The sequence below is a fragment of the Patiria miniata genome, unplaced genomic scaffold (genome assembly GCF_015706575.1).
Source record: "Patiria miniata isolate m_02_andy unplaced genomic scaffold, ASM1570657v1 HiC_scaffold_1, whole genome shotgun sequence".
In the NCBI taxonomy this organism is placed as follows: domain Eukaryota; kingdom Metazoa; phylum Echinodermata; class Asteroidea; order Valvatida; family Asterinidae; genus Patiria; species Patiria miniata.
The window spans coordinates 1,021,360-1,033,707 of NW_024037047.1; the positions used below are offsets into that span (position 1 = coordinate 1,021,360).

The window sequence follows — 12,348 nt, forward strand, 5'->3', positions numbered from 1 at the left end:
GTGCGTCAATGGCCACAACACAATTTATTATTGTTTCTCTTTCTTCTTTTTTAAAACACAACGTGAATTTTTCAAAAAAGTGTCTTTTTTTTTAAATGTAAATGAATGATTTTGAATGGAGCCCCCATATGCAGATCTAGTCCGTAGTAACTTGGACCCAATGATCTATGTCCCAATGTTGAAAAGGTGATAATTTGGTCTAATTAATGCAGACCTAAATTATAATATGCCGACTTAAAATTTATTTGTCTTCAAAAAGCACGATCGAGGCAAGAAAGTATAGATGGAGAGTCTTACAATATTAAAATCATGCTTTATTTTCTCAAACAAAACAGTATAAAGTGAATAGAGTTGCAACCAGTAGACCTGTCACTGATTAAATTACATTAGATCGTTTAAGGAATCTGCACAATTGAATAAACTAGGCGAAACAACAACTACACTATGAGTGATCTATCAATTCAATTTGTTTCAGGTTTGCATAATTATGCATATCCTAGGTGAAAACAAAAAAACGGTTTAACTGGTTTCAAATGGTACTAGTTGAACTGGAAATTGGTGACTGGTTTTGAACTACTTTGGAACTGGTTTATCTGGTTTTGAACTGGTTTATCTTGTTTTGAACTGGTTTATCTAGTTTGAACTGGTTTATCTGGTTTGGAACTGGTTGATCTGGTTTGGAACTGGTTTATCTGGTTTGGGACTGGTTTATCTGGTTTGGAACTGGTTTATCTGGTTTTGAACTGGTTTATCTGGTTTGGGACTGGTTTATCTGGTTTGAACTGGTTTATCTGGTTTTGAACTGGTTTATCTGGTTTTGAACTGGTTTACCTGGTTTTGAATCAGTTAAAACCGATTCAAAACCAGTTATAAACCATTTCTAAACCAGTCACCAATTTCCAATTTAACTGGTTTCAACTGGAAAGTGCAGCCGAGTCTTTCCAAATTTTCAATTTTGCATCTATGAAAATATTGTACAAAACTGTTTGTAAACGTATCATTAGAGAAAGCTTTTCACAGTCAGTGTTAGACATACATTAAACCCTCCAGTTAAACTCTTTTTTATTTTAAAACAACAAAATGAAGATGACTGATCTGCAAGTTATGAAAAAAATGTAAGAATACACATCAAACATAATGTACTACTGTTGAGAAGCAATTAAATTGAAGAAGAGTTGTGGAGATAAAATAACTAAACAAAAATAATATACTATCAATTAGTGTAATCAATTCACAATATTATGTATTTCATTTTTGTTTTCATCTGAAAAGATTCATCATCAAATCCATGAAAGAAATATCTTGTATACACCAATAATCTTAAGAAAAATACTCCTAAAATATTGAAAACAAAAACACAAAAATTAGCTGTTGGTGTAATCTTTGGAGAAGTTCCTTGAAGGTAGATACATGTACATATACATGATGCTTTTCAAGATTTAAAAAGAGATTAAAAATGTGTAGTAATCACTTTTAATATACATGAAGAGTTTATTTTCAAACCGCAACATATCCATTTCGAGAAAGGCAAAAAATGTGGAATTGAAACAACATAACCTACAGCTGTTTCTAAAGTTCATTTTCATAAATAACGTATTCTTACGTTGTGTTTAAGTATAACAGCTGTCAAAATTGCCTTTGACAGCCAGAAGCGAGCAAGATTCTCAAGGGAACAAAGTGGCGTATATTGCGTTTTGGAAACGAACTACTTCACATATTGATTTTCTCTCCAGTTTGTACAATAACTTTTGATTTTCATGATTTAGTAATTTAAAATATACAGTTCTTGAAAATAAATTATTTACTTAGGAATAGGTGATTGAGTTCTAAATACATTTTGTTAACTGTAAATTGACTGCATGATAGTGCATAAACAATACCTACATGTATAAAACACTGATATTAAATGTAACAGACTCTGAAAAACGTGTCTTTAAAGACAGTTAGGAAACTAAACTAGTTTCAAAAAGTGAAATTCAAATTCTTAAATTTGCTCTTCCCATCCTCAACATAGTAATTTTATTTTCTTCTAGCAATTTTTTTTTTTCAATTTTAAAAATCAGGGCGGCCTGACATTTCGAATAATAAGTTCTGCTTCAGATATGTTGGAGGAAAAAAAAAAAAAATTTTCAATTTGAATGAGTTCACTTTCAAAACAGAAAAAAGTTACTTTGTTTATACTTTGAATGTCAACCAAACTTAAAATATAGTTTGGGTTTCTATTGTGCCCATAACATACATAAGATATGTCTGAATAAGTTTTGGCCACACCGCAAAAAATTGAAATTTGTAAAGTTCCTATTCCATAACTTTTGAATTACCAGAAAAATAGCAATGTAAAATCAAAATCTAGTTTGGCAGGGTGTTACTCAAAAATAGCACGGAAAAACCAAATACAGTCGAATCTCGTTAGTACAAACTCTGTTAATACAAAATTCTGGTTATAACAAACATACAGCCTTAGTCGTGACTGTGCATTTATGTGCACAATGAATGGGACTAATGTTCCTCTTAATACAAAATTCTGATATAACAAACAATTTGGTTAGGTCCGAACGAGTTTGTATTAACGAGACTCGACTGTACAGTACTTAGATGGAAGTCAGATTTCTTGAGTACACACTAGAATTAATTGGAAGTATTTTGTTTATTGCATGTGGATCTTGCTACAAAATATGTGTTCTGTGAGACATGACTCTGAGGTATGCGATTTGTTAACAAATAGCGCCCTCTATAGTCCCGCACAGACCCATTACTGGAACCATATTTCTCCTGGAATTGGGCTCTTTGGTGGCTGAAGACGCTTCTCTCTCTGATCTGCTTGCATCTGATCGTAATCCGGATGATTCTCCCTAAACGTCAACTTCCATAGTCTGGTCCCGCCAGTTCTATGCGTGCCCAAGACCCCACGCTGACTATCTCTCTCCAACTCAGTCATCTGCCGCAGCGACTGTGTGGCAGTGCTTTCCGGAGACGCGAGTCTCCGATGTTCGTATTTCTTAAAGCCTTTCGGCGGTGCGATGTCGCCGCGCTCGGTGATGGGCGGAACGCGCATCTCGCTGCGCAGTTTCAACTCCTTGAAATCCTTGAGTTCCCGGACCGAGCGCGAGATGGCCAAGTCCCGCCGCTTCCGGTCTTTGATCATTGGGACTTCGCTGAGAAACTTGACGAACGTGTTGTCGTTCATCTCCGAGTGGGGCGGGATCTTCATCGGGTACATGTCGGCCACCAACTCCGAGATGCTCCTGTCGTGGGAATCCACTCGGTACCCGACCCGACTGCTGAAATTCCGCCAGACGTTGCTGTTGTAGTCGGGATCCCAACGCGGAGGGAAGGGGGCGCACTTCCGGCCGCTCTCAATCCACAGACGGAAGGGATCGTTGGGTTTAGGGGTGACGCAGTCTGGGACAAAGGTTCTCATTCTATGGCTGATCTCAATTTTGGATCTGGATCGGGGCGGCCTCTTGTCGGTCAGTTTCTGGACTGGTCTGGAGTGGAATGCTGTCATGCTTTGCGGTCGGTCATCGTACAGGCGGTCTCGTTCCCTCACTGTCAATGGAGAGGTTTCTTCCTCAAAATATCCGTGCCAATTGGATGTCGTGGGAGCAGCCATGTCTGTAAAAAAATAAGATAAAATATATAAATCAAAATAAGAATTATAAAATAAAATGATCAGTTCACACAACATTCAATCTATGCAATAGTATTGGTAGTCCGAGTAACTTGGACCCAACTTATCGTCTTTTTAACATTTGGACATGGTCTGGCGTACTATCGCCCGACCATGTCCGAATGTTAAGGCGATTCTTGGAGTCCTAGTTCATCTCGGACTAGAAACTTGCAAAATAAAAATAAACAAACTGACAAACTTTTAAATGCATTTTCAGTAAAGTGTAGTTGAGGTCCCCATTCCATTAACTTGGAGAATGAAAAAAAAATGCTGTGACTTGCATGTCCCAAAACATTAAAACCTAGAGCTAATGTGTTAAGCAATAGCCATGATCATTTGCAAAATTCATTTCCTCCATGCCTAAACAGTAAACGTACACTTATTTTGTGGCAAAGTTTAAGTGTTTCTTTACCTGTTCTCATATGCAGTTCCACTGATTTTTGTCGGAGTTGTAGACGATTTCAACTCGTCATGTTTTTATTTCAGCACATTTGACAACTTTGGGCTACATGCGTTGTGGCTGCATACAAAAGCATTTCGAAAAATTTTACAACAAAATGTCCAACTTTGCGTACACTTTCTGCCCTGTTTCACACCGTGTTGCTATCAATAAGTCTGTTCACCTGCTAATCTTTGTTGGACTGTTCCAAAAATTTAATAGGTAAAATATTCATTTTATTTAATTTTTTTTCTTCAGGATTGGATGTGTAAATATATTTTAAAGTGAATTGTTTTACGAGAAATAATTAAAAACATGATCGGGATTTGTTATAATTGTGAAGTGAAAAGAAACTCAATGGATACATGTACTTTATAATGTCGATCAACCCTATACTAAAAATGGCGTAACCCAGAAATGGCTGCCGAGCAACGTCTGTAATCAGCACGATGACAAGGTAGCATTATAGTTATTGCTGTTACTCCCTTTGTTTTAAAATTTTAAAATAAATTTCGCTGAAAGTTTCTAAAAATTGGAGCATTAAAAACAAAAAAAGCATCCCAAATGTTCATTAGCATTGCATAGATAATTGAGTATAAATGTCTGTTCTTAAACTTTGTGTATATTCGTAATATTAGGAAATAAATATCTCGCGCTGAGGGAGTAACGCAGTGAAAAGTAACAGCGCAGAAATAAACAAGTGCAGACCAGACAGTGCATTATTGACGGCATTTTGCGGTGTACTAAAAGCGGCTCATTTGATCATGGGTTGATGAAAGAAAATGAATTAAATTCTGCTGAATTGAGCCGCTGTCGTATGAACAAAACACTGGAGTAATAATGATCAGATCGACAACACAATCTTGAACGAAAAAGTAAGTTAAAATTAGAACTGCCAATTGAGATTTTCATTTGTTGCGTTTATGCATGGGGCCGGGGGTAGCTTGAGTAACTCCAGCTGACATGTTCCATATTAATTCACATGTAATGAATATGGAACATGTCAGCTGGAGTTACTCAAGCTACATGGGGGTAGAATTATCTCCATCATGTCCATGCATGTGGTTTGTTGATATTCCAACATAATTTAACCAATGACATACTAGAGCCTCGACGTGCTTGCTTGCTGCATTTGCTATATCATCACTACATGTATTTTGTATTTTTTCCGTTTAAACTTTCGGTTTAGAAGATAGGTGATTTTGATGTTTTTATTTAATTCCAGTTGTGAATTACAGTCATGACAGTAATACTAATAGTCATGATATTTATTTCTAATTTTGCACAAGATAACACTGCATACATCCCTTTTTGTTTGACAGATTTAAACATGTCGGAGTTGAGTGCAAAACATAAAGCGCTGAACGTCCTTCGAAGTTTGACGGCTGAGAAAGGCCATCGCCAAGTTGAGACGTCACCCAGACCGGATCTCACCAGCTCCCAGGAGGTTCTTGCTGTGAAGTACCAGGAATTAGCGACATTACTAGCCACTCAGCATGTGGAACGGAAAACAGTCTCCCGTCTCCACTCAATTGATCTGGTGTCTAGGAGCACTGGATGCATTCCGTCTTCAAGGAGGCAGCGCAACCATGACAGCCAAGTCAAACCAGTGAGGAGGAGACGCAGGAAAGTTCCAGCTCTTCCAGAACCCGGTGACACTCCTAAGATTGTTGAACTCCCCCCATCCCATACAGAGAATGAAGATGCTTCTGAATTGCATCTGAACTTAGAGCAACTACAGCCATCACCGCCGAGCAAAAACACAGTTTCATTCACTGATGTGAGATTAATAAAAGACATTGATGATTGTGCATCATCCGGTACTGACATGTCTGATACCGAACTGATTAGGAGAATTCTGCGAAGTCCGCGTAAAGTTTTAGTGAACGCACACTCGAGTCCTTCAGTTACAGCAAGGAGACGAACATCATCTTCAACTAAGAAAACTAGTAAACCTAAAAAGAAACATTGTAAGGTGAAAAACACTCCAAAGGAGACTCCTCGCGAGAGCAAAAGAAGTGACAGTCCTAAGAGAGGGTTGACAGAAACTCCGAGAGAAAAGAAAGAGTTCCAACCGACGGACAACACACTGAGCAGCTCTAGCAACCCAGATATCTTGTCGTGGCTCAAGCAGAAAAACAAAGCCATCCGAAAGCAGAAACGCAGCGAGAGGAAGAAGGAACGGCAGGAGAAAGCAGCAGAACAGACAGTGGTGGAGGAGAAACTGAGGCGGCTTGCCGAGTCGGGGGATAAGTTCAATCAGTGGATGAAGCACAAGAAGGAGGAGTCGCACAGAAGAGAAGAGATTGAAAGGAAGGTCCGAAAAGATGCTGCGAAGAAAGACGCATCGGAGAGAACTGATGCCACACAAAGAAAAAGGGATACTTCCCCGAAGCAAGCAGCGGCAGGGTCCAGAACACAAACCAAAAAACTGCCAACCAATATAAAAAAGGGAACAACAAATAGAAAGGCAATGTCCAGTCCCGATAAAGAAAATGCTTCTGACAATCAGAAGGGTTTTGATGAGGAAACAAGGCACCACCTTGTGAGGAACCTGGAGGCAGAACGACTTCACGATGAGGCGAAGAGACAAAGGAAGGAGGCAGAGAAACGGAGGAGGCAGCTTCTTAGAGATGCTCAACCTGAAGGCACCAAGAAGAGAGATTCTAAATCCGGTACAGATGCAAAGCCTGCCAGCAAGACATCACCTTCGAAGTCCCAATCAGACACAGATGGCAAAACATCTTCTGCCAATCGTAAGACTATGCCCTCCTCCAATCCATTCAAAGGGATGACTTACGACGACTGGCTGCGACAGAAACAAGCCGATCAGCGCAGACACGCCAAAGAAGCAAAGAAACAAGAAGTTTGTGACCCAGAACTGGACGACCTCATCCCTCTACTTGCCCGGCGGCGCATCGAGCAAATCAAAGTAAGAGCAACCCGCGTTGATTCTGGTCTCCGAAGATCAAGAGAATCAACAAATTCTGAAAACAAAACCGACAGGCCAGGAACACCAAACGGAGTGCGGTCATACACATGGAAAACACCGTCAAGTTCTGCCTCGGACGGTAAACAAAAATCAACAATGAAACCAAGTCCTCCAAAGACTAAGAAATCGGACAAAACAGAAACAGCATCGTCCACACCAATGCCTGATGTGGTCAACTTTGAACGTCCGGAACCGCAAGGCTGTGAAGGCAATGAGGAGTTCCCATGCCAAAGCCCCAAAACCAACCAATCAAAAGATACCAATCACAGTATGAACCAATCAGGGCCAAGTACGGATAAATTAAAGGACTCTACAGCCAGTGGGAATGATCAAAATAAAACTAGTGAACAATTCAAGAAGGAACACAAACAGGCTTCAGAAGCCAACGTAATTTTTATGACTGAGCCTACCGCCTGAAAGAAAGTGCCTTTCAAAGTGGTACTTTTTGCTTGTAAGATCATTGAACTGTTTCAAACACCTAAAAAATGCAGAAAATTGTGTGGATAAGTAATCAAATGTCTGTTCAAAAGCAGAATCATCCCATGAAGGGTCAAACAAAATAAGAACAAAGCCAATTTATAGAGCAAAAACGTATGTTACTGTGCAATGTTAAATGTTAAAAGGAAAATGAACAAAGCGTTGTAGTGCAAAATAGTGTATACATGTAATAATTTCTATGAATATGCAAAGCATGGTTGAATAATTATAAAGTAAATTGAAGTGAAAAGTATTCAATATGTATGAGAACTATCATTTGAAGTGCGACTATATTTTATGTACGAGTTTGAAAGTTTGCAAAATGTAACGCCAGTTATTTTGAAACTTCTCCAATTCAAATTTGCTCTCCCGTGCTATTTTTCGAGTTTCAACCCCAAAATGGACATTGAGAGAAAAACAAAAGTTATGTTACTCTTGAATGAGACATTGAACAAAACAATCCTTTACAAATTTCAAATTATTAGCGACAATCTTTTGTACATTATGGGTGCAAAAGCAACCCAAAATAAAGGCGTATGTGACTTGCCGTATCATAATGAGGAATAACCCCCACCTTTGATTACACGATTCATAATATCAAGTCAAGATTACCGATCAACAAAATGCTTCGTTTCGACTGAAAAACACCAAATTTTATTTCCACAATTGTGACTTAAAGAGTCATATTCTGAGTGTACAAGACAAAGTTTTATATTCTACACATAGCGCTAGTGCTTGAAAGTCCTGCTTCAGAAAATATGGAGACATTCAATTTACCTACAGTACCTAATTCTATACAGCTACTACATAATGCTTTAAAGTGCATCTGTTACTGTTATATAAACAAGGAATTTTGTCATTAAAGAGGCTTTTAAGACTGCATTCATTCACTAAAAATACTGGCTTTTTTAAAGGAAGTTTTTATGCGTATTGTTGTCGTCGTTGCTCAAAATTTGTAAACCTGTTGAGCTTTCAGCGCCAAGGAACAAAATGAATGAATATTTATCTGGCATTCGTAACTGGCTTTCGTTGCCAACACACAGAAGCAAGTGTGCCGCATCCTAATTGAAAACCACCTTCAATGTTAGTTTTCTTCCAAACGCTACCATTTCAGAGGGAATCATTTCACAGGGTATTTGATACCAGGCCTCTTCTTCACTTTGAGGCTATCAGCTTCGGTCCAAAAATTGGGCCACCGGTATCGAATGATCGAAAAGAGCAATGTTCATAGCGATTTTTGGCAATGTAAACACATCTAGAATAAGCCTTTTCGGAGTTCCAACTGCGCATTCGTAACCTGTGACAACGCGCATTGTTTGTCTCAAATGGCCTTTGACAACATCGCGCCACTGACTTTACAAAAAGGCTGTTTGTGCATTGTGGGTACAGTCAAAGGGCATTTGAGACAAACAATGTGCGTTGTCACAGGTTACAAATGCGCGCAGTTGGAACTCCGAAAAGGCTTATTGGAAAATGTATGATAGCTTTGCAGTGTGAGCGGTGGCAGTTTTTTTGGTGTTTTCACTTTAAAAAAAACAATTTCAAAATGGCCGCCAATATGCTTGAACCGGATTAATTATATGTGGGAACAAGCATGTTTTGGCCGCCATTTTTAAAAAAGAAGTGACAGAACCCAAAAAACTGCCACTGCTGCAATGGTATCACATATTTTCCAACTACAGGGGTTCATACCTTGCCAAAAATCACAATGACCATCATTCTCCTCATTTGATACCGACCAATTTTTGAGCAAAATTCGTGTCGTGAAATCGACAGATACTTTTCCAGGTAATTGCAAATGATCCTATGTGGCTAAGGGAGCCTTGCTTTGGTTTTTTTTAATTAAGCAGAGTCGATACAAAGTGCAGATTATAATCCCAATGTGGGGCATAAGTGTCATCTCCATAGGCAAGGCACTTTACTCTAATCACTGCCATTTATCACACCACGGCTCCAGCTTCGACTCCACAACCCTTTTTATAATCTTAAATGTTTGAACCACTTGAAGATACTTCCAAGATGATGTTCGTATTGTTTTCGATAGCAGTATAAACCAATTTTGAGTCAAAGTTAGGGTAGTTAATTAACTCATGGAGTTAAGCCAGTGCCGCAATTTCGCAAATGGAACAAGTTTTCTCCACTCCAAATTAAGAGAATGTTTTCAGGATAAAGGTTGAAACTTGAACAGTCGTCAACCCAGCGTCAACAAATTTTGTAGAAGTTTTGGGGAATCAAAAACAGCTTTATATGGTAGAAATGGCGACACAAAGAACACCTTCAGCATATAAATTAAAGTAAACACTATTTCAAAAGATGTTTTTATTTCAACGCGAAACGTACGACGACTCTGTTGAGTTTGTGTTGGCTGCCATTTTGTTTACGTGAAGCTAGCCGTACTATGCATGCGTGAAGTGTGCAGAGCCCATAGAGCTATATTATACAGCTCTATGGCAGAGCCATACTACACATGCGCGAAGTGTACAGCGCCATACAAACAAGATGGCGGCCAACACTAATCGACAAACTCGTCGTATATTTCGCGTTCAAAAAACAAGTTTGTAAATAATTTTAACTTTAATTGATATGCAGAAGATGTTCTTTATTACTTTTTCTACAATGTAAAGCTACTTTTAATGTTCAAAAGCATATACAAAATTTGTTGATGCTTGTTGACGACCGTTGACGCATTTTAGTAGGACCCGTTCAGTACACCTTATGACACTTATAAAACATGACTGTGTATTACAATCAACCATGAAATGACCATAAGCTGGTCAATCGGGGGTAATATGAAGGGAAAAAACAACACATCATTTATACTTATAAAACATTGTATAATTATAAATGCAGGCATTACATGTACAAGTATTATATTCGGCCGAGTAAATAAAGAAATAGTTTCTTGTCCTGGCTTTTGAAAAAATGGAGGCGGGCACACTTGTTTGTTCCTTGTCCCCCCCTAACCCTAACCCGGCCCCACCCCCAAAGATGGCGGCTTTTTCAAGATGGTGGATGGACTCTTCCATTTTCTCAATTCTTTTGCTGATACAAAATTGAGTACAAAGAAGCTGTATATATGTGCAAAATATATTTAAAATGTATGAATTTGGAGAAGAAAAAAAGGAAGAAACTAGGCCATTGAAAATTGCACCTTTAAGATGACGTCACATGACTTGTGTTGATGTCACTTGTCCATGCACGCCTTTACTATGGGGTCTAAGTCTATGCCAAGTTTCATCAAGATTGAAGTCTGTTTATTGTCAAAAGTGGCACTGAGAATGAAACGTGTACAAACTCTATGGGATTTGGGACAGAAGAACCAAAAGAAGAAAGAAAGAAAATCAGAACAGAAACAAAGGCTTTTTCTGAAAAGTTTGCAGATAAGCCAAAAACAAAACCAGAAAAAGTAAGCGGCCGGGCACGAGAAACTGGTTTGTTTATTTACTTGGCCTAACTGTGTGATCAGTATTGCTGAGTACTATTTGTTTGGCTTTGCTATTTTTGGTCATAAATAAAGTTTGGAAAAATCTACCAAACTGCTCACATTAAATTGCTAATATTCTGTTTGTCTACATTTACACGGCTTTCGAAACAGCGAGTTATATATTAAAAGTCAGGCTGACTTGGACTTGTACCATCCTACAGTTGTACAAATGAGTGATAAATTTGGAACAAAATGCTAATTATTAAAGTATACACGTACTTCATTCTTCGATCCTTTTAAAGACAAAACACAAGTCGACTTGCTAACTTTCTAAGTCGAAACAGAAAAAAAAAGGAACACAACTTTGGAAGCATGCCTTATTACCACTTTAGGAATGATGAGGAATTTTAAACTACTGATAGACAGACGACACTATACTTCTTTCAATGCTTTGACATTGCAAGTTTCAAAAGAGTAATTATCTACACTACGAGTTACGTCTTTTTGGTTTCGGTAACTTTTTTGGTTTGTTATTAATACAAATTTCTGTCACATTTCTGTCACACTCATTCATGATTTCGACGACTAAATGTACATCAATAAGTTCGCCATAATAACCAAGTTTTAAAAAAGACAAGGGATTTTCTTAACCTCGAACTGTCTGTTTTTGTACATTTCTGATTTTTCTCCTTAAGAATAATTCCTATTGCATGCAAGTACAAGTGTATTTCTAACCCAAATCCATTAGTGACAAATCTGGCTCAACTTTTTTTTCTAAATCCTCCAAACTCCACATATTAGCATTAACCCTAACCCCTAGGCCCTTTTGGCTAAGAACAACCCTCAATCATGCAAAATCCTCCAATTGCCACCATGTAAAAATTGGATTCAGCCTCAATCCTCCAAAATCATTACTTGAATTTGTTCAGTTGCGGGGTGATCATTGCCTCAATCCTTCAAAATCCACCAACAATCGCTGTTAATGGGTTGAGGCAGTGCTGATGACATTCAGAAGCAGTGCGGATGATATCCAGCATAATGCAGGGGTCGATTATGCATGACTGAACATAAACATTTCTGGATACAGCCTACAACCTTGACACAATGCATCCTCCAAAATCAACCGACATTTGTATCAATTCCCTTGAAGTAAAGCCTTTCTCATCTAGGTAAATACTTCAAAACTTCCAGTGAAATATGTAGGATTTTTGAAGGATTTTGAAAGGTTAGGGTTAATAGTGTTTTTGACTGGAGTAGCATGTGCCCTAGTAATATTGTCTTTGACCTTTCAAACGCCCAGCAATCCCTGAAACACGAGAGAAAAACAAGTTGAAGTCTGGTTTACC

At 38.3% G+C, this 12,348-nt stretch overlaps 2 protein-coding genes and 1 long non-coding RNA gene across 3 annotated transcripts; 1 reads left to right on the plus strand and 2 right to left on the minus strand.

Annotated features, from left to right (window-relative positions):
- Positions 1–286: 286 nt before the first annotated feature.
- LOC119735199 lies at positions 287–2,400 on the minus strand. Its single transcript, XR_005272144.1, has 2 exons — positions 1,313–2,400; positions 287–1,264 (listed from the first exon to the last, which is right to left on the minus strand). It is a non-coding gene; the product is annotated as an uncharacterized LOC119735199 (long non-coding RNA).
- A 310-nt stretch (positions 2,401–2,710) lies between these two features.
- LOC119735107 (testis-expressed protein 52-like) lies at positions 2,711–4,317 on the minus strand. The gene is made up of 2 exons (XM_038208839.1): positions 4,083–4,317; positions 2,711–3,615 (listed from the first exon to the last, which is right to left on the minus strand). The coding sequence occupies exons 1-2, from the start codon at positions 4,090–4,092 to the stop codon at positions 2,753–2,755; spliced, it is 873 nt and encodes a 290-aa protein (XP_038064767.1). The 5' UTR covers positions 4,093–4,317; the 3' UTR covers positions 2,711–2,752.
- A 475-nt stretch (positions 4,318–4,792) lies between these two features.
- LOC119735262 (nucleolar protein dao-5-like) lies at positions 4,793–8,678 on the plus strand. The gene is made up of 2 exons (XM_038208995.1): positions 4,793–4,984; positions 5,432–8,678. Exon 2 carries the CDS (start codon positions 5,440–5,442, stop codon positions 7,516–7,518), a length of 2,079 nt encoding a protein of 692 aa, XP_038064923.1. The 5' UTR covers positions 4,793–4,984; positions 5,432–5,439; the 3' UTR covers positions 7,519–8,678.
- The last annotated feature ends 3,670 nt before the right edge of the window (positions 8,679–12,348 follow it).

Bases quoted from the DNA above. Each gene is read 5' to 3' on its own strand.
- LOC119735262 (XM_038208995.1), top strand. From the start codon at position 5,440: ATGTCGGAGTTGAGTGCAAAACATAAAGCGCTGAACGTCCTTCGAAGT.